The sequence below is a fragment of the Diceros bicornis genome, chromosome 19 (genome assembly GCF_020826845.1).
Source record: "Diceros bicornis minor isolate mBicDic1 chromosome 19, mDicBic1.mat.cur, whole genome shotgun sequence".
Taxonomy (NCBI): Eukaryota; Metazoa; Chordata; class Mammalia; order Perissodactyla; family Rhinocerotidae; genus Diceros; species Diceros bicornis.
This window is the reverse complement of record NC_080758.1, coordinates 27,343,002-27,368,111: the sequence shown is the minus strand read 5'-3', so window position 1 is coordinate 27,368,111 and position 25,110 is coordinate 27,343,002. Positions and strand designations below refer to the sequence as shown.

The 25,110-nt window shown below is 47.9% G+C and overlaps 1 protein-coding gene across 3 annotated transcripts; it reads left to right on the top strand.

The window, feature by feature from the left end:
• The first annotated feature begins 169 nt into the window (after positions 1-169).
• Positions 170-24,393, top strand: POFUT1 (protein O-fucosyltransferase 1). Of its 3 annotated transcripts, none has more exons than XM_058562963.1 (7): positions 170-321; positions 1,962-2,083; positions 6,039-6,221; positions 7,385-7,497; positions 17,750-17,942; positions 20,180-20,422; positions 23,640-24,393. In XM_058562963.1, the coding sequence occupies exons 1-7, from the start codon at positions 189-191 to the stop codon at positions 23,826-23,828; spliced, it is 1,176 nt and encodes a 391-aa protein (XP_058418946.1). In that variant the 5' UTR covers positions 170-188; the 3' UTR covers positions 23,829-24,393. The 3 variants fall into 3 exon arrangements, with proteins under 3 accessions (XP_058418946.1, XP_058418947.1, XP_058418948.1); XM_058562964.1 differs by lacking the exon at positions 23,640-24,393 and adding an exon at positions 22,824-22,941; XM_058562965.1 differs by lacking the exons at positions 17,750-17,942; positions 20,180-20,422; positions 23,640-24,393 and adding an exon at positions 7,776-9,458.
• The last annotated feature ends 717 nt before the right edge of the window (positions 24,394-25,110 follow it).

Below are 25,110 nucleotides of genomic sequence, written 5' to 3'. Positions count from 1 at the left end.
CGCGCGAGCGGGCGCTCGGGCCGTGGAAGGGGCGGTGCCGCGGGCTCTCTATGGTCCCGCCCGCCGGCTAGAGCGGCCGGGGCGGCGCGCGGGTGGCGCGCGGGGACCGCCGGGAGCGGGGCGGACGCTCGCGCCCCTCCTTTCCTCCCCGCCTCCGCGCCGCGGCGCGCTCGGGCTCGGGAGCCGACATGGGCGCCGCCGCGTGGGCATCGCAGCCCCTGCCGCTGCGTGTGTCTCTCCTGCTGCTGCTTCTGCCGCTCCCGGGGCTGCCCGCGGCCTCCTGGGACCCAGCAGGTTACGTGCTCTACTGCCCATGCATGGGTAAGGCCTCCTGAGCCCTCTGCTCAAGTGGGGAAACTGAGGCCCAGAGAGGAGAAGCCACTCCTCCTAGGCGCCCAGAGACACCTTGACAGGTCCAGGAAAGAACCCTCGCGCGGGGCCAGGCCTGCTTCTCGTCTCTCTGCCCTAGTTGCAGAGGTGCTGAGGGGCCTCTGTGTCCACCTTTCCATTTGGCAGATGAGAAGACTGAGGCCAGGAAAGGTTAGGTGTCTTGCGTAAGGTCTAAGCTAGCCCGGAGTGCAGTAGATGGAGTTAGTGCAGCAGGACTTGATGTCACTGACCCAACGCTGGCTCTGGGCGATTCTTTCATTAATTCAACAAATATTTATAGGGCGCTTACTCTGTGCCCAGCCCTGTTCTCTGCTCTGGAGATATAGCAGTGATAAGACAGAAAACTCCAAGCCCTTGTAGAGCCTTCATTTTAGTTAGGGAAGACAGACAATAAAAGATAAACATAAAAAAATAAGAAATTACGTAGTATCTTAGAAGAGGATGAATGCTGTGGGAAAATAAAATAGAGAAAGGTAAGGGAGGTTGAAGGGTGCAGTTTAAATGGGGTGGTGGATCACTGTAAAATCCAATCCTTCTTAAAACCCTCCAGACTCCTGACCATGGTGATTTGGCCCTCTGCCCATCTCCACCACTCCCTTCTCCCCAGATCCTCCAGCTGCAACCGCACTTGTCCCCTTTCTGTTCCTCACACATACTCGGGTCCTGCAGCCTGTGCAATTGGCTGTGCTATTCCCTCTACCTGGAACATCCTCCTCTTCACTTCTGCCTGACCAGCTCCTTCCCATCTTCAGGTCACAGCTTAAATGTCACCAGAAAGGACTTCACTGACCCCAACCCAAATAATCTCCTCAGTGTTCTCCATCACCAAACTTTTTTCATTCTTTTTCTTGAAATTTTCAGAATGTATCACTATGTATTTGTTTACATGTTTAATGTCTCCCTAGCTGAACTGGGAGTGTCTTGAGGGCAGAGACCTTGTCTTCTGTGCTCACTCCTGTATTCCAGCACCTAGCAGAGAGCCTAGCATGTAGTGGCCTCTCAGTAGTATTTGTGGAATGAATGAATGGAAGCCATGCTGGGGATAACAAAAAGAGTCAGACAGGGTCCTTGCCCCTTGAGGCATTCACAGGCTGAAGAAACAGCCAGTACAAAGGCCAGAAAGTGGGAAAAGACATTCTAGGAAAAGTGAAGAACCATAAGTAACTCCAATCCAAGGTGGGAGGCAGAGGAGGGAGACTGGAGTATGGCAGGGCTGAAAGGATCCCAGTGAATGAGGCATTGGGGTTGCCCCTTCATGTGCAGGTGAGTGGAGATAGAGGTGGAAGGGCACTCCTGGCTGAGGGAACAGCAAGAGCAAATGCATGGGGTGGGGATGAGAAGTGTAAAGCAGGTTCCAGCAAGGAACCTGGAGTGGCTGAGGCAGAAGGGACAGGGCCTGAAGGGACTTGAGTGTCAGACCCAGGACTCCAGACTTGATCCCATGCTGCCAGCTCCTCTGGCTCTCCTTGGTGTCCTGGCCCTTGCCACTCCGGCTCCATATCCTTTCTGAGCCCTGCATGCCCCATGCCCTCAATGCCCCAGCCTCCTCTCACCCACAATATACCATCCAGGGCGCTTCGGGAACCAGGCTGATCACTTCTTGGGCTCCCTGGCATTTGCAAAGCTGTTGAACCGCACCCTGGCTGTACCTCCTTGGATTGAGTACCAGCATCACAAACCTCCCTTCACCAATGTGAGTACCTCCCACGGACCTTAGCCCTTGTCCACCCTTCCCTAATCCTGTTCACCTCTGCTTGACCCCAAGTCCTTGTCTGGGCTTTACCTCCTACCCCTCTGAGCTTGCCCTACCACCACTCAGAACTGTCTTCCCTGGAGTAACAATGGCTAACAGTGGCTGTCTGCCAGGCACTGTTCTGAGCACTGCATGAAGATTAGCTCTTTTCTCCCTCATCACATCCCTATGAGGAAAGTGGGGTTTAGAGAGGTTAGGTAGCTTGCCCAAGGTCACACAGTCTTGTCAGTTGTAGAGCTGGAATTCAAGCCCATGTCTGTCCTACTCCGGAGCCTGTTACCTGAACCTAAAGCCCCATTTCCAGCCCTGGTTGGTCCCACCCTCTATGTATCTCATTGGTCAAAGGGTAATGGGTGCTATTGTCAGTTTTGAAGAAGAAACTGAAACACAGGTTAATTAATAACATGTCCAAGGCCACAAACCCAGGCAGTCTGGCTCCAGCACCGCCTCTCACCCCACCAAGGGACTCCCTTAGCATGGTGATGCTCATCATCCTCTAGTTCTTCAATTGGTCCTGTGTCTGTCTTTGTTCACTTTGTATCCCTAGGAGCCTGGCAGTAGGAACTGAATTAATATTTAATGAATTGACTTTAAAAGTTTTTAATACGCTTCAAAACTTATATTTAGTAAGTATAAAACACTGTATTTCATTCTTATAGTCTTTTCTCTGCATTGGTTTTATTTTTTCCTTTGCATGCCTGTATTTAGAGAGGTCTTTAATAGTTAGAGGTTAAAAGCCAAAGTATGTGAAATTATAGCCTGGCTTGGCCGCCTACTGGCTGTGTAGCCTGGGCAGGGTACTTGACCTCTTTGTGCCTCAGTTTCTTCATTTTTAAATCAACTGAGCTCAATGGCGTAAGGTGCGTAAGACACAGGAAATCCTCAGTAACTGGGAGCCATTGATGCTCAGATTTTTGGCACTCAGCTGTTATAGTTGAGACACTACCCATTCATCTCCCTCTGGTTGCCTGCTTTCTCTCGCCTTGCCTTCTCAGCCAAGAGTGTTTTGGAGTCTCCACTTCTTGCTTTGTACAGGTTACTCAACCTACCACAATTGGGCTCCCCTTCCCCACTGGGACCCTTCTCACAGAGGTCACCGGGGACCTCAGAATTGCCAAGTCCAGGGGTCATTTCTCAGTCTTTATCTCAGCTGACCTCCCCGTGGCACCTGGCCCCATGAGCCTCTCTCCTCCCTGAACTTCCTTATTCCCCTCGCTTCTGACACACAGCCTGTTCCTGCTTCAGCCCTGACCTCTGGGCATTTTCGTCTTTGTGCTGTATCGGGGGCTCCTCTCTCTCCACCCACTGTTTAAAGGTTGGTGTGTCTCCTCTTTCTGTTTGCTTATTAGCCATGTGACCTCAGATGAGTTATCTAGACTCTGTCCGCCTGGATTTCTTCATAAGTAACCTGGAGATGGTTGTATTCCTACCTCTTAGAATGAGAGGAACAACCCCATGAAGTGTGATGAGCACAGCACCTGGCGCTAAGACAGCACTCAATAAATATTAGTTGCTATTATTACCATTATTTGCTTTGCTATAGATTTCTATAGACTCTTGTGGCTTTCACTCTTCTCCACATACCTCCTAAGTTTTATCTATGGCCTAGATTCTCCTCTGACCACAGGCCTGTGTTTCTAACTCCTAGACCCTTGAGTCTACTTGTATGTCCCATAGATATCTCAAATTCTTAAAGCCAGAACTGAACTTGGCATCTTTCCCTCAAACCTATGTCACCTCCTATATTCCCAGCCTTAGTTTCTGTCACCTCCATTCACCTGGATACCAAGCCAGGAACCTAGAAGTCATCCTAAATGCCTCCCTTTACCCTCTACTTCACCTTCTTTTACATCTTCTAACCTGTCCATCTTCACTTGGACTTGTGAGAGATGCTCAAAAGTACGTACTGAATGAATACTTGAACAAATAAAAGGACTATTGCGGTAGCCTCCAATTCCTCTCCCTCTAATTTTACCATCGATACATTCTCTCCTGGGCCAGCCCGGTGGCTTAGCGGTTAAGTGCTCGCGCTCCGCTGCTGGCAGCCCGGGTTCAGATCCCGGGCGCGCACCAACGCACCGCTTCTCTGGCCATCCTGAGGCCGCGTCCCACATACAGCACCTAGAAGGATGTGCAACTATGACATACAACTATCTACTGGGGCTTTGGGGAAGAAAAAAAAAAGGAGGAGGATTGGCAATAGATGTTAGCTCAGAGCCGGTCTTCCTCAGCAAAAAGAGGAGAATTAGCACGGATGTTAGCTCAGGGCTGATCTCCCTCACAAAAAAAAAAAAAAAAAAAAAAAAATTCTCTGCCCTACCACCAAAGTAATCTTTCAAAAACGCAAAGCGCGGGGCCGGCCCGGTGGCGCAAGCGGTTAAGTGCGCGCACTTCGCTGCGGCGGCCCGGGGTTCGCTGGTTCGGATCCCGGGCGCGCACCGACGCACTGCTTGGTAGGCCATGCTGTGGCGGCGTCCCATATAAAGTGGAGGAAGATGGGCACCGATGTTAGCCCAGGGCCGTCTTCCTCAGCAAAAAAAAAGAGGAGGATTGGCGGATGTTAGCTCAGGGCTGATCTCCTCACAAAAAAAAAACAAAAAAAACAAAACGCAAAGCGCATGTTATTTCTGCTTAAAATCCTTCAGCAGGACCTTGTTGCTAACAGTTAAAATTCCCAAAGTCTGTTCATTGGAATGCCAGTGGCTCCTGCAAGAAGGGTGCAGTGGTTAAATCAGTTTGGGAAATTATATTCTGAGTTTCCCGTCCCTCCAAAATTGGAGATTCAAAATGCCCATTAGCATATTAAAGGCTATGCTATTAAAGGCCTTGAGAAGTCCTGTAGTAAAGAAACCAGCTTAACACAGCATTTCCGGGGCCTCTTTAACTCTGGAGCGTTTTTATTGCAGAACCCTTTATCCACATGTTTGGGAACCCTGTCCTATAGGATAAAGTCTAAATTTTATTCCATGATGTTCTAAGAAATTTTTTTTAATCTAGAAAAATATAGAGATTAATACAATCACTATCTGTGTACCCACCACTAAAGTGATAATCATTAACATTTTCTCATCTTTGCTGCATCTTTTCTTTTTGTTAATAAAAGAAGTACAATGTTACAGATAAAGTTGTTAAAAGATACAATCTCTCTTGGTTCCTGAGGCTAATCCTAGTCCCTCCCCCTACCACAAGAGGCAACCACTATCACGGATTTAGTGTCTTTGGTGTGACTCCTTCCAAGTTCTTTCCTAAACTTCCACTGTATAGGCTCTGAGCATCCTTGTACCCATCTCCTGGTGCAAAGTGCAAAAACTTCTCTAGGACAAATACTTAGAGGTGGAAGGAGCATTTTAAATTCTATTAGAGGCTGCAAGATTACATTCCAAAGGGGTGGTTCTAAAATGTACGCTTCTACCAGCCATGTATGAAAATGCGCGTTTCCAAACCACATCCTTTCCAACAATTAGACTTAAGCTTTTAAATTTTTGCTAGTCTCACGGGTGAGAAGTGATGTCTTGTAAGTGTAATTTGCTTTTTCCTAATTACTAGTGCACTTGCACATCTTTTGAGTGTATTGGCTCTTTGGGTTTCCTTTGCTGTGAGTTGTTCACTCCTATACTTTACCCATATTTTCTTTTTTGTCATTTGTCTTTTTTCTTATAGATCAGCAGGCATTTTTTTAATGCGAGGGATATTACTCTTTTTTCTTTGGTTTGCAGATATCTTCTCTAAGTCTGTCTCTGTCCTAACTTTGGTGTCTTTTGCCAAAAGTTTTTCAGTGGCATGTGGTCTGAGCTGTCTGGGTCTTGGAATGTGTAGTTTTAATACATGTCTCTAAAATAGCCTCTAGGAAACTGAGGCAGGACCCCTGCTGCTCCTTTTCCCCCTTTTCCTATAGCTCCATGTGTCCTACCAGAAGTACTTCAAGCTGGAGCCCCTCCAGGCCTACCATCGGGTCATCAGCCTGGAGGACTTCATGGAGAAGCTGGCACCCACCCACTGGCCCCCCGAGAGGCGGGTGGCATACTGCTTTGAGGTGGCAGCCCAGCGAAGCCCTGATAAGAAGACATGCCCCATGAAGGTGGGTCTTGTGGGTCTGGGGGGCTCTTTCTGCCTGTTCCATGTCCTCTAGGCCCCCGAGACACTGTGTGATGGCAATATGTGGGGGAAGGCACCAGAAAGGCTTAGAGTAGAAAGGTGGAGATTTAAGTCCCATTTCTGGCATTTGTCTGCATTGTTACCTGGCAGAGGACTTGCTTCCTCTGAGCCTTTATTTCTACCTAAGGATACTAGTCCTGCTCTGTCTCACTCATAGTGTCATGAGGGCCAGATGGAAGAGTGCTTGTAAACTGTAAAGTGCCACATCAGTAATAATAGCTAATACTCATAGCACTTAACTACATGCCAGGTACCAAGCTAAGAACTTTACACGTACTAACCCACTTAATCCTCAGACTGCTCCATGAGGAAAGTACTATTAATATCCACAGTTTCGAGAGAGGACGCTGAGTGTGGCACAGAGAGGTTCAGTATTTTGCCCAAGGTCACAAAGCAAACCAGTGGTGGAGCTGGGATTCAGCCCAAAGTAATTTGACTCCCTTGTCCACCCTCCTAACTTGCATACTTTCCTGCCTCTCAGCCGGTAAATGAGAAGCAGTCATAATTTGTAGTAGAAATTTGTAAATTTCTGGTGCTTTAGGAATAAGGCAATCTGCAATATGTCTTTCAGTGGTTATGCTAAAGTCTTGGGGGGTGGTTGGAGGAGCCATGAAATTTGAGAAAGGAGACCTGGCTTACAGCCCAAACACTGCCCTCACTTGCTGTGTGAGCTTGGGCAAGTTTCTTACCCTCTCTGGGCCCTCATCTCCATCTTGAAAATAAGGCCATTGGATCAGCTGGTCTTGAAAGTCTCTTGAAGCTCTAGCCCGTGGTCCCAAATCCAAGGTCTGTTTCCTCCCCAGACCCCCACCAATTCTGCAGGGTCAATGGCATGTGGCATGTGAGTAGGAAAGACTCCTTCACACACTGTGGTGAACATCTGCTGGAAACCAGACTGGAGGCCAAGCTGCCTTCCTCAGCCCCCAGACCGGGAATGACACGGTGACAATCCTACTGGGCCATCCTGTGAGGGTTTTTCAGCCTGAGTCAAATCACCCAGGGTTCCCCCACCCACAGTTCCTTGGCCCCATACCCAGTCGGTTTTCCCTCCCCCTCAGTAAGCCTTTGACCACTCTCTTTCTGCAGGAAGGAAACCCTTTTGGCCCATTTTGGGATCAGTTTCATGTGAGTTTCAACAAGTCGGAACTTTTTGCAGGCATTTCTTTCAGTGCCTCCTACAAAGACCAGTGGATCCAGAGGTACTTAAAGGGGACAGCATTGCTGGGTTTAGGGGAGGGACGTGGGGCTCATGTACCTTCCTGATCCTCTCCACCTCTGCCACACCCTGATGTATGAGACCAAAGGTGCGGCCATTCTGTCTGTTGAACTTGGGATCCTATGTGATCTGTTCCCATCTCAGAGCCTGACACGGCGGGACGTTGACCTGCCACAAGGTTGAGCAAGAGTTTATCAGGCGATAAAGGATGTCATAAAAAGACTATTCTGCAGTCACATGAGTCTCGATTTCCTCCTCTAGGCGTGAGAATCACTCCCCTGTTACCTTGCTCTTCACAAGGCGAAAATTGGAAGCAGCTTCTAGAGAAGAACAGCTTCAGGTGCAGACTAAGCAATGATGTCATCCTGATAATAATTGGATGTACTTTATTAATTGCACTCCACTAGGCCCTGTTTAAAAAAAAAAATAGGTTAGCAGGGCATAGGCACATGCTGTGAAATATTTATAGAGCGTCTGTCATGTATGAGACATAGTACTCAAAGGCCAGGGGTGATATATAAAAATGAGGGAGACCCAGCCTCAGCTTTCACGGAGCTACCGTCTAGTTGTAATGATGATAACTAACACAGTGCACTTGCCCTTGATGCTATAGCGTGGCAAGAAAGAGCGTGGGCTTAGAGGTCAGTCTCAGCTTAGGAGCTGTGAGGAGCTTATGAATTCATGCGTGGTCACAGCACTTGGCTTTTAGTAAGCCCAAGATAGACTGATGTAGAGAAACGAGCACAGGCTCAGGATAAGACAGACCTGAGCTCTGACCCAGCCCTGCGTCTTTCTTAGGTGACCCTGAGCAAGCCACTCCAGCTGTCTGGCCTGAGTTTCCTCCTTGGTTTAATGGAAGGAGCATTATGGTATCTGCCTCCTAGTGTATAAAGCACACGGCACATAGTAGGGGGCCTACCAGTGTTAGCTGTTGCTGTTATTATTCACATGCTTTCTTTTATTTAAGCCTTTGAGAAATGTCATGAAGTGGATATTATGATCAGTTTCCATTAGAAAGGTGAGGAAACTGAGCTTGGTGAGGTAAAATAACTTGCCCAAGGTAATGCAGCTGTTGAGTGGGCAGCCGGGGTCTGTATGTAAGTCTTTAATAGCTAATAAGAGCTAATGTTTGTTTAGTACCTACTATGTGCTAGACACAGTTCTAAGTCTTCCCCTAAGTCTTCTAAGGTAATAGCTCCTTTAATCCTTCCACCAGTCTGGGGGACAGATGTTATTGTCATCTGTGCTTTACACGTAAGGAAATGGAAGCAGAGAGGAGTGAAGTCACTTGCCCAAGGTCACGCAGCTTGAAGTGGCAGAACTGGGATTTGAACCCAGGCTGACTCTAGAGCATCCATTCTCAGTCACTGTGGAGAAAACAGCTGTGCCTTTAACAGCTGGCAGTTCCTATCTGAGACTTGCCTTCAGAGCTAGTTCATGAGCTAGTGAGGATACTCAGTCATGGCAGATTCCAATCGCCCTCATTGTTGATCTCAGGACGTTCCCATTTGATCACTCACTTGATTCTCCCCATTCAGCTCTGAATGACGGGAGCTATGGCCAGAAGGCAGACCTGCCCTCCAAAGATGGAGATTTGCCCCATTGACAAAATGCCAGGAAAAAAAAATGACACCAGCTCTAAAAGCAGCTCCAAAAGCAAATTCCAGAAAGCCAAAAAAAATCACACAATCTTGGTTGGAAGAGAAGGGACAGTGCTGCGTGGACACATCAGTCGGGGAATGTTGCTGAAATATTTGTCCATTGCCCCATAGTCGTGTTTGAGTTCATTGAGTTGTAGGAATTGGGTGAGGCCTTGGGGAAACCTGTGCCTTACAGCCAAATTTTGGGGGAAGGAAGATTAGTAGGGAAGATGAGGTCCCTGGAGGCAGTTTGAGAGAGTTAGGGCCACCTAGGCAGCCGCCTTCCTTCACTCCTTCCTTCCTTCCTTCCACATGTATTTTAAGTTTTCTTTTTTTTTTTTTTTTTAAGATTTTATTTATTTATTTATTTTCCCCCCAAAGCCCCAGTAGATAGTTGTATGTCATAGCTGCACATCCTTCTACTTGCTATATGTGGGACACGGCCTCAGCATGGCCGAAGAAGCAGTGTGTTGGTGCGCGCCCGGGATCTGAACCCGGGCGGCCAGCAGCGGAGCACGAGCGCTTAACCGCTAAGCCATGAGGCCAGCCCCTTCCACATGTATTTTAGAAGCACCTCCTAAGTGTAAAGCACTGGTTGGTGGACTCTGGGGATACAGGCAAGAATAAGGCAGGTAAGGCCCTTGCCCTGATGGAGCTGAGTCTAATGTGGGAGACAGTGAATAAACTTTTACATATGATAGTTCCAGAAGACATAGTGCTATGAAGGACATAAACAGGCGATGTGTGATTGGCAGGGCTGAGACCTTGTCTTCATCAGCTCGGGCTGCTATAACAAAATACCATAGACAGGGGGGCTTACATAACAGACATTTATTTCTCACAGTTCTGGAGAACGGGAAGTCCAAGATCAGGGTGGCATCATGGTCGGGTTCTGGTGAGGACTTCTTGGCTTGCAGGCCCTGCCTTCTTGCCCTGTGTTCACATGTTGGAGAGCGAGCAAGCCCTCTGGTCTCTTATAAGGGCACTGATCCCACCCTGAGGACTCCACCCTCATGACCTCCTCTAAATCTAACCACCTCCCAAAGGCCCCCTTCCTAATCCCATCACATTAGGGGTTAGGGCTTCCACATATGAATTTGGGGGCACACACAAACCTTCAGTCCGTAACAGACCTGAGGGATGAGGAGCCAGGCGTGCAAACAGCTGGAGGGAAAGAGATCTTCATAGTGGGGACATCGAGCACAGAGGCTCTGAGGCAGGAACAAGCTTAGTGTGGCCAAGGGGCAGAAAGAAAGCCAGTGTGGCTGGCGTGGAGCACGTGAGGAGAAGATAGGATGTTCCCTTCGCCTGTTGCTGCATAATAAAGCACTCCAAAACTTAGTGGTTCAACAACAGTTTATTACTATATCTCAGAGTTCTGTGGGTTGATTAGGCTTAGCTGAGCAATTCTTTTGTTTGTGTTCTGTTTATCCATTTTCTTTATGGAGTCCCAACTGTACAAAGTTACAATCCATGTTAAACATGTGATTTCTTGGAATGAATCCCCTATAGAATACCCACCACAGATTTGGTGGGAGATTCGTTGTTTTTTTCTCAATAAAAAAGAAAATTAAATGTACTCATAATCCCACCACCCCTCAAAAAAACACTATTAGCGTTTTGATGTATGTACTTCCACCCTCTAGACATTTTTATACGCGTATACAAACCTATAAACATTAACTTAAAATGAAATTATTATATATAGTTTGTAATCAGTTATTTAATTAATGATCTTTTGTGAGGAGTAATTAATATCAGTTTTTACCAGGTTAGTAAATATTGTTGACAAGATTAGTTCTAAATATATAAAAACATGAGATTTCAAAAAGTGGTTACTGGTATGTATATGTGTATTTATGCCAATGGAGTGTATGTGTGTATTTATTTATTTTAACCATTTTTAAGTGTACAATTCAGTGGCATTAAGAACATTCATATTGTTGTACAACTGTCACCACTATCCGTCTCGAGAACTTTTTCATCATCTCAAAACAGAAACTCTGTACCCGTTAAACACTAACTCTCCATTCCCCTTCCCCAGCCCCTGGTAACCTCTATGCTACTTTTCTGTCTCTATGAATTTGCCTATTCTAGGAACCTTGTATAAGTAGAATCATATAATATTTGTCCTTTTGTGTCTGGCTTATTTCACTTAGCTTAATGTCTTCAAGATTTATCTGTGTTGTAGCAGATATCAAAACCTGAAAAATAGTCCATTTATGTATAGACCACATTTTGTTTATCCACTCTTCTGTTGATGGACACTTGGGTTAGCTGGGTACTTCTTGCTTGTGGCCTCATATGGCTGCACTCAGCTGTTGGCAGGGGCTAGAGTCATCTGAAGGCTCGACTGGGCTCCATGTCCAAGAGGGCTCCCTCATGGCTGGCAGGTGATACTGGCTGTCGTCCGGGAGCCCAGCTGGGGACGTCAGCTGGTGTGCGTACACTTGACTTCCCTGTGTGGCTTGGACTTCTGACAGCATGACAGCCGGGTTCTGTGGGCGCATCCAGGGAGTGAGCGTTCCAAGAGACAGGAGGTGAAAGCTGCTGGCTCCCTAAAGCTTGGGCCTGGCAACCAGGCAGTGTCACTTCTGCCAAGTGCTATGGGAGGCGATATAGAGCCCACCCAACGGGAGGAGATTTGAAGAATTAACCTGCCACAGAGGGCAGGAGATAGGAGAAGTGGGCAGTTGGCAGACCTGCAGGGCTTCGTAGGCCTTGGTGCAGCGATCTGATAAGCCTGTGAGTGCTTGTAGGGGTGAGTTTGAGAGTGTATGTGTTTTAAACATTTTGTAAAATAGTGGACACTTGCTTGCTGTGGAAAATTGTCCTTTTGGGATGGGGGTACGGGTGTAGGGAGAATGACATTGGAAAGGGTCAGGCTCTTCCCAGGCTCACTGTGTGACTAGACGGATTGCTTCCCTCCTCTGGCCACAGTGCTCCACCTGTAAAATGAAGGGGCTAAGCAAGATCAGTGGTTTTCAGACTGTTCCTCAGAGTTCTTGAGAAGTGCCTGTGGCGCCACGGGGGCAGCACTGGTGGCCGAGTCGGAGGACCCCAGCTCCCCTCCCTCACTGCCTTCAGCCGGTAAGCCTCTGGTATATCAGCTAAAAGTGCATGTAGCCACAGGTCTATCTGGGGGGACACCCACACATTCAATGCATAACAGACCTGAAGGATGAGGAGCCAGCCGTGCAAACAGCCGGAGGGAAAGAGAGATCTTCGTGGCGGCGACATCGAGTACAGAGGCTGAGGCAGGAACAAGCTTGATGTGACACACCAAGCTTGATAGCCACAGGTCTAATTTAGGCTACATGTAACAAGACCCAAAATAACAGCAGAGTAACAAGATAGAAGTTTATTATTTTCTTAAGTAAAAAAGTACTAGAGTATGCAGCCCAGGGCTGGATGGCAGCTCCGTGGTGTCATCAGGAATTAGGCAGGCCCCCATCTCTGCTCAGCGGTCCCAGCACTGGCTTTTATCCTCAATGTCACCTCCTGGGCCAAGATGACTGATGAAACTTCAGCCATCACACCCTCGCCCCAGGCAGCTGGAAGGACAAAAGGGGCAGAAGAAGGACACATCTTACCTTTTTAAGGAGACTGACTTCCTGCTTGCTTGCGGCTCATTGGCTAGTACTTAGGCACATAGCCATACCTGGCTACAAGAAGTACTGCTGAATGTCTTTATTTGGAGCTGCTATGTGTCCAGCTGAAAATTGGGTTCTAGGAGAAGGGGATAAGAGGTATTTCTTCCCCACTAAGTGATTTCTGAGGATCTTTCCATCTCTGCTGGTTCTGAGTGTGTAAATACCGTGGTGGAGGTTTAATTCAACAGACGTTTATTATACACTTACTGTTGGAAGGCTATGGACCATCATGCTGAACCATTCTTGTGGCATGAAGGTAACAGGTATTTGAGCACGTGGCTTATCATTCTCCCAGGCGGCAGCCTCCCTGAGAGGACATAAACAGGTGATAAGTAATTGGCAGAGCTGACACAAAGGAAGAGAAAGAGCCAGCCATGCAAAGAGCTGGAGGGGAAGGTAGATCTTCATGGCAGGGACGTCGAGAGCAAGGCTCTGCCTCGTTTTGTGTCCCTGCATCCTCTGCACTCAGCGTGGTGTGTGTCCACTGGTGTACATCCACAGATGTATACTGGCGGCAGAAGTGGATGCTGTGCATAGAGAAACCCCAGCTTGTTGGGAGATATCAGTAGAGTAGGTGTGGTGAAGAACCACAGAGGTTCACTGCACCCAGCAGCAGGAGAGCATGCCTTCTTCAGCTGGATAGTGACCGGGCTAAGGGCCTCACCTAGGGTGGACAGTTAGGGGGCAGATGGAGCTGGTCAAGCTTTCTTTCCAAACCCTTTCTTTCCAAACAAGACCCTTAGTGCCCCCTTTCTTTCCAAACAGTACTCTCATTGGGAGCAAATGAGCACATCAGTCTTGGCCTCTTGCTACTTGTCAGGTCAGAGCTGATGTCCCACTGGGACAGGTGTGTGCCGATCCAGATCTAGTAGGGGGATGGATATTCCAAATCTAGAATTCACCAAGGGTCAGCAGCAGGTTCTTTCTGAGAGGGCACAGGTCCTGATTTGATCTTTATTTTATTTTTTATTTTTTATTTATTTATTTATTTTTTTGTGAGGAAGATCAGCCCTGAGCTAACATCCATGCTAATCCTCCTCTTTTTGCTAAGGAAGACCGGCTCTGAGCTAACATCTATTGTCAATCCTCCTCCTTTTTTTCCCCAAAGCCCCAGTAGATAGTTGTATGTCATAGTTGCACATCTTTCTAGTTGCTGTATGTGGGACGCTGCCTCAGCGTGGCCGGAGAAGCCTTGCCTTGGTGCGCGCCCGGGATCCGAACCCAGGCCACCAGTAGTGGAGCGCGCGCACTTAACCACTAAGCCACAGGGCCGGCCCCCTGATTTGGTCGTAATGTTCCAGACCCCTGGGAGATCACGAGCTGTTGGTTCTTTTTGAAATCCTTTAAGGTGGCATCTGAAAGGAGCTTGGCTGAGGGCCTGGCCCATGTTAGGTGCTCAGTTAATATCCACTGCTTCTTCCTCTAACCCCTGACAACCTAATCTGGTCTTTCTGGTGAGATCCCTGAATCCTTCTCATTCATTCATTCATTCATTCTAAAAATATTTATTGTACTGCTGTATATTGAGACCTGTGCTAGGAGCTGGGAATCAGAAGAATAAGCCACAGACTCAGCTCTTGAGGTGGTTGTTGACTGGGGTGGAGGAGACGGGAGTGAGATGTAGTAGTTATGAACACAGATTCTGAAGCAGACTGCCTGGATTCAAGTCCTAGCTCCACCAGTTCCTAGCTGTGTGACCATGGGCATGTTACTTAACCTTTCTGTGCTTCAGTTCCTCATCTGTAAAATGAGAGTAACAATAGTACTTACCTCACAGGGCTCTTATGAGAATCAAATGAGTTAGTATACACAAAACAAGTGGAACATTGCCTGTCACATAATAGGATCAATAAATGATTCACACCTATGTACATATAAAATTAAAATCTGTCGAGACGAGTGTTGCACAGAATCAGGCCATCAAACACTTGCTTATTGCATCCTCGGCACAGGCCCTGGACCAGTGTGTGTGGGAAAGATGGTGAATGAGACTGCTCGGGCCCCTACCCTCACGGGCTGACAGTGGGGCAGGGAAGAAGTTGTTGAGCACATCAGAAGACAGCAAAGGAGAAGTGGGACAAGGAGCCCTCCCCTAGGAGCTGAGGCTTGGGAGTGGCAACTGGTCTTGGAGGTTTGGAAGGTGTTTGCAGAGTGAGGTGTTCGGGTTGGGTGTGAAGAATGAGTCGCATGTCCATTGCAGCACTGTCCTATGAGTAGAAGATTGGAACCACCTCACTGTCCAGCAGAAAAGGACTAGACAGGTAAATTGTGGTTTACTTGTGCAAAATGGAAACCTTCAAGAGACACTAACATGATCTCGTGATCTACATGATCAGCATGGCCAACTCTCTAAAACATAAAGTTGAATTCTTAAAAAGTTGAAATAGGTTACGTGCAGTATGACGATGGTGATGGTGATGGTGATGATGATAGTCAGAATTTTCCGAGAGCTTTCTGTGTGCCAAGCATTGTTCTAAATGCTTTGCTTATTTTAATCTGTTTAATCTTCTCAATAGCCCTATGAGGTAGGAACTGTTATCAGCTCTATTATACAGATAAGGAAACTGAGGCACAGAATGAGTAAGTCGCCTGCCAAGTTAGTAAGTGGCATAGTCAACATTAGAACAAGGCTGCCTGGCTCAACAGCCCATGCTTTTATCATTACACTGGGTAAAAAGCACACAGACTAATACCTTTTTGTATAAATAGTAACACTGTAATCATGCATGAAACCACAGTACCTAATGGGAAGAAGAAGAAAAGAAGGAAGAGAGGTGATAGGATAGAGCTTTTATTTAGGTGTGTATTTTTTTAAAAATCGGGAACAGGGGCCGGCCGGTGGCGCAAGCGGTTAAATACGCGTGCTCCGCTGCGGTGGCCCAGGGTTCGCCGGTTCGGATCCTGGGCGCGCACCAACACACTGCTTGGCAAGCCATGCTGTGGCGGCATCACATATAAAGTGGAGGAAAATGGGCACAGATGTTAGCCCAGGGCCAGTCTTCCTCAGCAAAAAAAAAAAAGAGGAGGATTGGCAGATGTTAGCACAGGGCTGATCACCTCACAAAAAAAAAAAGAAAATCGGGAACAAAGCAAGGTATTAATATCTGCTAATTTGAGTTACGGGTATGTAGATTGGTAAACTATTTTCTGTATTTTCCTGTGTGCTTTGAAATATGTAATAATATTTCATTGAAATTTTTATTGAGATAATTGTAGATTCACAATCATTTGTAAGAAATTATACAGAGAGATCCCATGCACCCTTTACTCCTTTCCCCTGATGGTAACATTTGCAAAGGTGATAAACAGTACAGTATGACAACCTGCGTGTTGACATGGATACAATCCACCCATCTTATTCAGATTTCCCCAGTTTTACTTGTACTCACTTCTGTGTGTGTGTGTATGTGTGTATTTAGTTCTATTCGATTTTGTCACTTGTGTAGGTTCGTGTATCCACCACCACAGTCAAGATATTGAACAGTTCTAACATCACAAGGATCCTTGTGTGGCCAGTTTATAACCACACCCACCTCCCTAAACGCACACACACACACACACACGCACGCATGCACGCACGCACCCTAGCCCCTGGCAACCACTAATGTCTTCTCATTTCTGTTCTCTTCTCTATTTTGTCATTTTGAAGATGTTATATAAATGGAATCATACAACATGTAACCTTTTGGGATTGGCTTTTTTCACTCAGCATAGTTCCCTTGAGATCATCCAATTTGTTGCCTGTATCAAGAGTTAATTCCTTTTTATTGCAATAGTATTCCATGGTATGGATGCTCCACAGTTTGTCTAACCATTCACTTGTTGAGCGACATCTGAGTTGTTTCCAGTTTTTGGCTATTATGAATAAAGCTGCTACGAACATTCATGTACTGGCTCGTGTGTGAATATAGGTTTTCATTTCTCTGGAATAAATGCCCAAGAGTACAATTGCTGGGTCATATGGTAATTGCTTGTCTAGTTTTAAAAGAAACTGCTAGACTGTTTTCCAGAATGGCTGTGCCTGTTTCATAATTTTAAGAGGATTTTAGCTATCAGAGGGAAGGCGTTCCAGGTAGAGTGGAGAAGTCTGCAGAGATCTGGAGTTTGAAAGTGCATTGCGAGTTTATGGAACAGCAGGGTGTTTCATGTTGCTGGAATATAGTCTGGGTTTAGCTGATGAGGGACCACAGGTTTGCTCCTCACTCATTCAGTCAGCAATTTTTACTGAACTCTTAACATGTGTCAGATGCTGTACTACGTGCCTGGAGGCACTGTCTTCAGAAGCCTGAGTCCAGGAGAAAAGACAGAGGTGAAATAATTGCAAGGTGCATAGTGTGTAAGGGGGAAGGAGAGCCTTCAGGAGAGTATGATGGGGGCATCCACAGACCTCTGGTGCTTTCCATGAGCCAGGGACCATGCTTGTCTCATTCTCCCCTGGGCCCCAGCACATAGTAGGCAATCGATAAATACGTGTTAAATGTTGAGTGAACGATCTCATCCAGTATACATGTTCCCTGTGAGTGTCACCTGTCCATTGCCCTCTGTAAGCAGCTGCACATCCCAGTCCCGCCATGTGGGTAAAAGGGCAAAGGCTCGGTCCAGACACCCCACCCTCGAGTGAATTACCGCACCACAGATTGGAAGCCAGCGTGACATACAAAAGGTTGGAAGCTCTACTGTAAATTTTTAATTGTTAAACAAGCAAAGAGGGTTGTAAATTCTGTGTGGCGGGACAGTATTGCATAGTGTGCCTGTTGCCGCCGCCAGGGTTTCTTATCGGCCCGTTAGGGTTTCGCAACCTCTCCTGCTTCTTGCATGTTACAGAGGCCCCTCTGCAGGGTCTCTGGGACATGGTGCAATGCCCTCCTTTTTCCCGTGGGGGTGGCGACCAGGCTCTCTGTGCATCCTCTGTCTGACTTCCCCTCATCTGTCTCATGCCTAGATTTTCTCCAAAGGAACATCCAGTGCTCGCCCTACCAGGGGCCCCAGCGCAGTTCCCCATCCTGGAGGAGCATAGGCCGCTCCAGAAGTACGTGGTATGGTCAGACGAGATGGTGAGGACAGGAGAGGCCCAGATCCGCACCCACCTCCTCCGGCCTTATGTGGGCATTCACCTGCGCATTGGCTCCGACTGGGTAACTTCCCCCTTCCTCTCACGGCTGGGTTGGACATAACCCTAAGCGGGGACCGTGCCTGTGGGAGTTGAACACTGAACCTATTGCGCCAAGTCCCAGCCAAGGCAGAGAGGTCTTTCTCAGCCAAGTCCATGGGACTCTGTCCCATGATCCTGCTATAGACACGTCAGAAGTGTGGCTCCAAAGTGCTTGTTTGCCAGCTCAAATTTTTTTTTTTTTTTTTTTTTGGTGAGGAAGATTAGCACTGAGCTAACATCTGCCAGTCCTCCTCTTTTTGCTGAGGAAGATTGGCCCTGGGCTAACATCCATGCCCACCTTCTTCTACTTTATATGTGGGACGCATGCCACCACATGGCTTGATAAGCGGTGCGTAGGTCCGTGCCTGGGATCTGAACCTGTGAACCCCGGGCCTCCGAAGCAGAATGTAGAAACTTAACTACTATGCCACCAGGCCAGCCCTGCCAGCTTAATTTTTAACAGTTGCCATTTTTATCCTCATTTTGCAGATGAATAAACTGAGGTATCAAGCAAGATCCTGGGCCAGGCAGCTAGCCAGAGAGAGACCCACAGCCCAGGAGTCCTCTTCCCAGCTCAGTGTTTAGTCAGTAGACTCCTTGTTGAAAAACTAGTTCTGGAGATTGTGTGGGGCTCCCAAGAAATGAAGATATCCTCCGAATCTGGAGGCTGCTTAAATGTGCAGAAACCTCAGATTATCCTCCATGTGAACATAACAGGAGCAATGTAGACAAACTCCTTGATTTATATAAGAAGATATGTATATGTACGTTTGTATGTTAGAAATGCTCATTGTGAGGCCGGCACCACGGCTTAGCGGTTAAGTGCGCGCGCTCCACTGCTGGTGGCCTGGGTTTGGATCCTGGGCGCGCACCGACGCACCGCTTCTCCGGCCATGCTGAGGCTGCATCCCACATACAGTAGCTAGAAGGATGTGCAGCTATGACATACAACTATCTACTGGGGCTTTAGGGGAAAAAATAAATAAATAAATAAAATTAAAAAAAAAAAAAGAAATGCTCATTGTTCTTTTTTTTTTTTTTTGTGAGGAAGATCAGCCCTCTGCTAACATCTGCCAGTCCTCCTCTTTTTTTGCTGACAAAGACGGGCCCTGGGCTAACATCCGTGCCCGTCTTCCTCCACTTTATATGGGACGCCGCCACAGTGTGGCTTGCCAAGCGGTGCATCAGTGCGCGCCCGGAATCCGAACCGGCTAACCCCGGGCCACCGCAGCAGAGCTCATGCACTTAACTGCTTGTGCCACCGGGCCAGCCCCAGAAATGCTCATTGTGGAAGACTTGAAAAATACTGAAAAGTGGAGAAATTAGGTCAAAATTCATTCAGAGTCAATTGAGGAAGTAATCACACATTTACCCACTATACTCCCTCCCTGCCCTCCTTTCACAAAGAAAAGGAGCCAGGCCCAGAATATTTTATGAGTGGTTTCAACTAAACTTTCAAGAAACAGGTAGTTCCCATCTATACTTAACTAGAATATAAAAAGATGTAGGTGCTATTTTTTATAAAGCTAGCATAACGCTAATACCAAACTCAGATAAGGTTGACTCAGAAAAGTATAGCCCATTCTCACTTATGAGCATAGATGCACAGATCCTGAGTAAAATATGAGCAAGTAAAGTCCAATAACATTAAAGAACATACAAGATAAACAAGTAAAATTTATCCCAGGAATGCAATGAAATTCACTATATTAATACCCAAAGAAGAAAAATCATATAATCATCTCAACAGAGGCCAAGAAAGCAGTTGATAAAAGTCGACATTCATTCACGATTAAATAAAAATTAAAAAAAAACTCTTACCCAACCAGGAATAGAAGGGACCCACCTTAACTTGATAAAGGCTATCTCTCTGAAACCCACAGCAAACATGTACTGCATGGGAGCTATCAGAAGTGTTCCCGCTGAAGTCAGAAATCAGATAAGGCTGCCTATTATCACCACCACGGTTCAGAATTGTACTGGAGGTCCCAGATAATGTAGTAAGACCAAGAAAAAAAAATCTGTAAAAAGCCAATATCCCGCTACCCAGAAATAACCACTGTTACTGTTTTGATGCATTTCCCTCTTCCCTCAATGTTTTTTTTAAAAACAGAGTTGAGATCTTCATTGTATTGCCTGCCTTTTCCACTTACCGGCTCTTGCTTCTGGGGTTCCAGCCAGTTGCTGTCTTTAACTCTGTCCCCCCACCCCATCCTGTAGAAGAACGCCTGCGCCATGCTGAAGGACGGGACTGCAGGCTCCCACTTCATGGCCTCTCCGCAGTGTGTGGGCTACAGCCGCAGCACAGCGGCCCCCCTCACCATGACTATGTGCCTCCCCAACCTGAAGGAAATCAGGCGGGCCGTGAAGCTCTGGGTGAAGGCACTGAACGCGCAGTCGGTCTACATTGCCACGGATTCTGAGAGTTACGTGCCCGAAATCCAACAGCTCTTCAAAGGGAAGGTAGGTGCGGGCCAGTGGGTGTGCAGTGAGCAGGGAATCAAGGAAAGAGCTAGGGTGCTTCATGACCTCCCACCCCCAGGCTTTTGCTTGGACATCCAGTTCCTCTCTAGTCCCTACCCATCTTTCAAACCCCAGCTCAAACACCTCCGCAGTTGCTCTCCAGTTTTTCTCCACTCCTGTATCTAACGTGTCCCTACTGGGAGCTGTAGCTCCCAGCTCTTTATCACATCTTCTCTTGAGACACTTTCTAGACTGTGTGAGACTAGGGTAGAAACATGTCTTGTTTCTTCCCGGGAGTTGTGGCTCCTTGAAGGCGGGATCCAAGGCTGACTCACTGTTCTGTTCCTTGGCATCTAGCCTGGTGCTTTGACCTCCTCCAGGGCTGAGACCCCACCCTGACATCACCAGTATCTAGGACAGTGCCTAACATGTAGTGGACTCTCAGTTTGTTAAATAAGGGCGTAGACAGTGGGCCCTTGGTAGAGATCCAGTGTAGCAGAGAAAGTAAGAGCATGGACTTTGGAGCCAGAGAATTGGGCTCCACTCACTGTGCAGCCTTGCACAAGTTACTTTATCTCTCTGTGCTTCTGTTTCCTTGTCTATAAGATGGGAGTGAGTGTAGTACCTAGATCATAGAGTGATTGTGAAGATCAGGTATAAAGAAATTAAAACAGTTCCAGTACAAAATAAGTGCTCAATAAAGTTAGCTGTCATTGACAGTAGAAGTAGGTGGTTGATGAGTAAAGGGAAGGCTCTTTTGTGCTTAGTAAATGCTGAAGGAAGCGGGGAATAGTAGGTATTCAGTATATGAACAAATAACAGAATGTGCTTGGCACTGTCTGAGTGGAGAGTCGGCAATGAGTAAGTATGTGTGGATAAAAGGACTGAATTAGTAGTAAGCATTCAGTAAGACTTTGTTGAATGAATGCAAGCCCTCGATGCTTGTGCAGAACTTAAAAGGCAGACACCTGCTTTCTAGCAGTGGATGCCCTTGGCTTTATGTCGAGGGGCTCCCTGTCTCTCTCTTACGCCAGACACCGGCTGGAAGCCCCGGCTTGTAGAGAACATGCTGAGTCAGTGCATTCTGGTCTTCCATCCCACCCCACTTTAAGGAATGTCAGAGCTGGGAGACCTTGGAGCACCTCTGCTCAACCCTGGCGTGTTGTAGCTGAGGAAAGCAAAGTCCCAAGAAGGGATAGAATTTACCCAAGAGGTCTCAGAGCTAATTATAGTGGGCATGACACAGAGCGGGTAAGTTTCAGGGCGTGGGTGGAATTGTTCGGGGGATTTTGCCATGATTAAACTAGTATTATTTCTTTGCTACCATCCACATAGTAAGATGATGATTTTTGTTACATCAGAAATCTCTGTGTGACAGCAAAGCACTTTCAGCCCCAGCTCTGCCCACACCCCCACCTCTGTACTAAGTGGAAGCACTTGGAGAGCCCCAGGGAGTTTTTGTGTGTTTTAGAGTTGATGTGTTTGTTACGCCTTGAGCCTCCTGCCATTTTCTGCTTCCTGTTGCTGTGCTGTCCTTGCCCTTCCCAACTCCTCAGCCCCCCGCTCCACGGGCTCAGAGCCCACCCTTCCTCCTGAACTAAGCCTGCTCCGCCGTGAAGCTGGGCAGGTGCTGAGCTGCGGATACTGATAAATAAGTTGTGGGGCTGCCCTGCAGGGCTCACAGTCTAGATGCAGGAACGAGACTCTGCAGAGGGCCATCATATACTCCACAAGAGAGGTCCGCAGATGGAGGTGGGGCTCACTCGTCCAGTCAACAGATGTTTACCAGGACAGGCCCCAGTCAGCGTGACAAGCAAACTGACACAGCCCCGACCCCAGTCAGGTGCAGGAGGTGGACGTTAATCAGAGTCACTAAGGAATGAAAACCATCAATGGAGATGTGTGCTCCAAAGTAAAGAAACGTGGTTCTGTGGGAGTGTAGAACAGAGGACCCTGGCCTTGTCCGGGGGGGGCCAGGGAGAGCTTCCCCAAGGAGGTGACACTTGAGCCACAGAATGAAGGTTAAGTAGGAGTTAACCAGGCAAAGAGACAAGCACCCCAAACAGAGGGAAGAGCATATGCAAAGGTCCTGAGGAGGAGGGAGCCTGGTGTGTAGTGGCTGGAGCTCAAGGGATCATGGGGGAGGTATATGAGGAGATGGAAAGGTGGCCTGAACGGGGCCTTGTGGACCTCATTCAAGATTTGTCATCTTTTTTTTTTTTTTTTTTGGTGAGGAGGATCAGCCCTGAGCTAACATCCATGCTAATCCTTCTCTTTTTGCTGAGGAAGACCGGCTCTGAGCTAACATCTATTGCCCATCCTCCTCCTTTTTTTTCCCCCCAAAGCCCCAGTAGATAGTTGTATGTCATAGTTGCACATCTTTCCGTTGACATGACCCCAGCATGGCCAGAGAAGCGGTGCGTCGGTGCGCGCCCGAGATTCGAACCCAGGCCGCCAGTAGTGGAGCGCGCGCACTTAACTGCCAAGCCACGGGGCCGGCCCCAAGATTTGTCATCTTTATCTGAAGAGCAATAGGGCACCATTTAAGGGTGTACAGCTTGGGGTGGAGGGAGGGACAGCCAGGTAGGAGTATCTAAAAAAATTTCCTCTGGCTATTCTGTGGTGAGCAGACCAGGAGGAGAGGCAGCAAGGGGAACAGTGAAGAGGCAAGAAATTATGGTGGCTGCCAGGGAGTGGTAATCCATCAAGAGAAGGGTTCACCTCTGGGGAGTATCTCTGGGATAGATTGGACACGACTTTAGGCTTGGAGGCATCCAGACAGCAGAACTGGATGGGTGGGGCGCTCTGGTTAGATCAGCTTGTTGGGGGAAGCCAAACCTGTCAGGCTAGGGCTTCAGGAGAAATGTGTAGAACTTGAGCTGAGCTGTGAGAGTATGGTTGGGATTTTAATGGGAAAGGAAAAGGCATTCCAGGTAGAGGGAACTAACAAGCAAAGGCATAGAGTGTTTAGAGCTGAGGCTGGCAGTGGGGAAAGGGTGCTGGAGAGAGGGGTGTTCCATGTGGGGGTGGGCCGAGGCAACACTGGACATCACTTCTCTCAAACGCCCAACCCTACATCTGAATCCTCTCTGCAGCTCTTTTTATGTCTGTAACTTCAGCACAGGAGAAGAAGGCTGGGGGTATGGCTGCAGGCCTTGGTCAAGCCGGCCACCTTGGCCTGCACCCTGGCTAAAACGCCCTGCCCTTCCTCCTGCAGGTGAAGGTGGTGAGCCTGAAGCCTGAAGTGGCCCAGATCGACCTGTACATCCTTGGCCAAGCCGACCACTTTATTGGCAACTGTGTCTCCTCCTTCACCGGCTTCGTGAAGCGGGAACGGGACCTCCAGGGGAGGGCATCTTCTTTCTTTGGCATGGACAGGCCCCCTCAGCTGCGAGATGAGTTCTGATCCTCGCTAGAGCACATCACCAGTGTGAGCTGGTCCCTCCAGCCAGGCCTGGCAACCAGAGATGCTTCCAGAATTGATCCCCAAGGGAACAGGCTTCTCTTCTCTCTTGCCACAGACAGAGAAAAGTACCAGGGACCTCCTGGAGGAGGAAGACAGTGCATCTCCCGGGGCACAGGACTTCAAGCTCCTGGGAGCCAGAGCACTTCCCCTCCTCTTGTGCTTCCTGCTGTTTCTCCTGGGAATTTCTCACACCAGCAAAGCAGTCCAACCTCTGTCTTTTGGTCTGCCCTGTTCTGAGCAGCCTGGGATGCTGAACTCTCTTCAGAGAGATTTTTTTTATATATAGAGAGATTTTTATAGTTTTGATACAAGGTCATGACTACCGTAGAACTCTCCCTCATTTTAAAAAATCAGTGAAGTTCATTAATGTAGGTACATAAGTGACCTTAACTGAATGTGGATGAGGCTAGGGGTGGAGTGGGTGTTTTGGCTACTTTTCCGGATGACCCCCAAAGTGGCCCTCAGACTCATCCCACTGCCTGACCAGAGTCATTGTCGACCCTTCTTCCTAGGCCATTTCTAGGGTTTGGGGCATGAACAGTCTCCTCCGTTGTAAACTCTATGCAAATAGAAGTTATTAGTCAGGGTGCTGTGCAGGGCTCCACAGGCGGCTAAGTGCTGCTCGCACAGCATGTTCCCAGCAAGGAGCATACCCCATCAAGCCCACCATTGTCATATTACCCTCAGTTAAAGTCTCTTGGTAGTTGGTGGCCTGCCACAAACCTGGCACCATCGGGGTCTCATAACACATCAGAGGCCAGGGCTTGCTGGGCTGGTGGGATCCTTCTGAAGGCTGCTGTCTCTTCTGATCTCTAGTCCCAAGGAGCCTGGTTGTAGAATATTGCCATTGAGTTGGTATCCAAGGCCGCTCTTCCCAGCCTCCCTCCTGTGGCTGGAGCCCCCAGGCCATATTTTCACAAGAAGGTGTTTGTTGGGCCTCTGACCAGGTAGAAGATGCCCAGGACCCAGGAGCCATCAGAATTCCCAGTTTGGAAGCAACTTTTGCCCCTTCCTGTCCAATGTAATCTCCGCCAACCCCGTGAGGCTTAACATGTTAGAGTTGTAAGTTTCTTTGTCTCCCACATGCTGCAGTTGTAATAATCCGTGACTCCTGAGAAGCTATGATTTTTTGGCCTTTTGGTTCTAAAATTCAAGTTTAACACCTGCTGGTCTCTTCCCTGTCGGGTGACCTCCCTTGGCCTTTGATCCTGGAAAGGTAGAG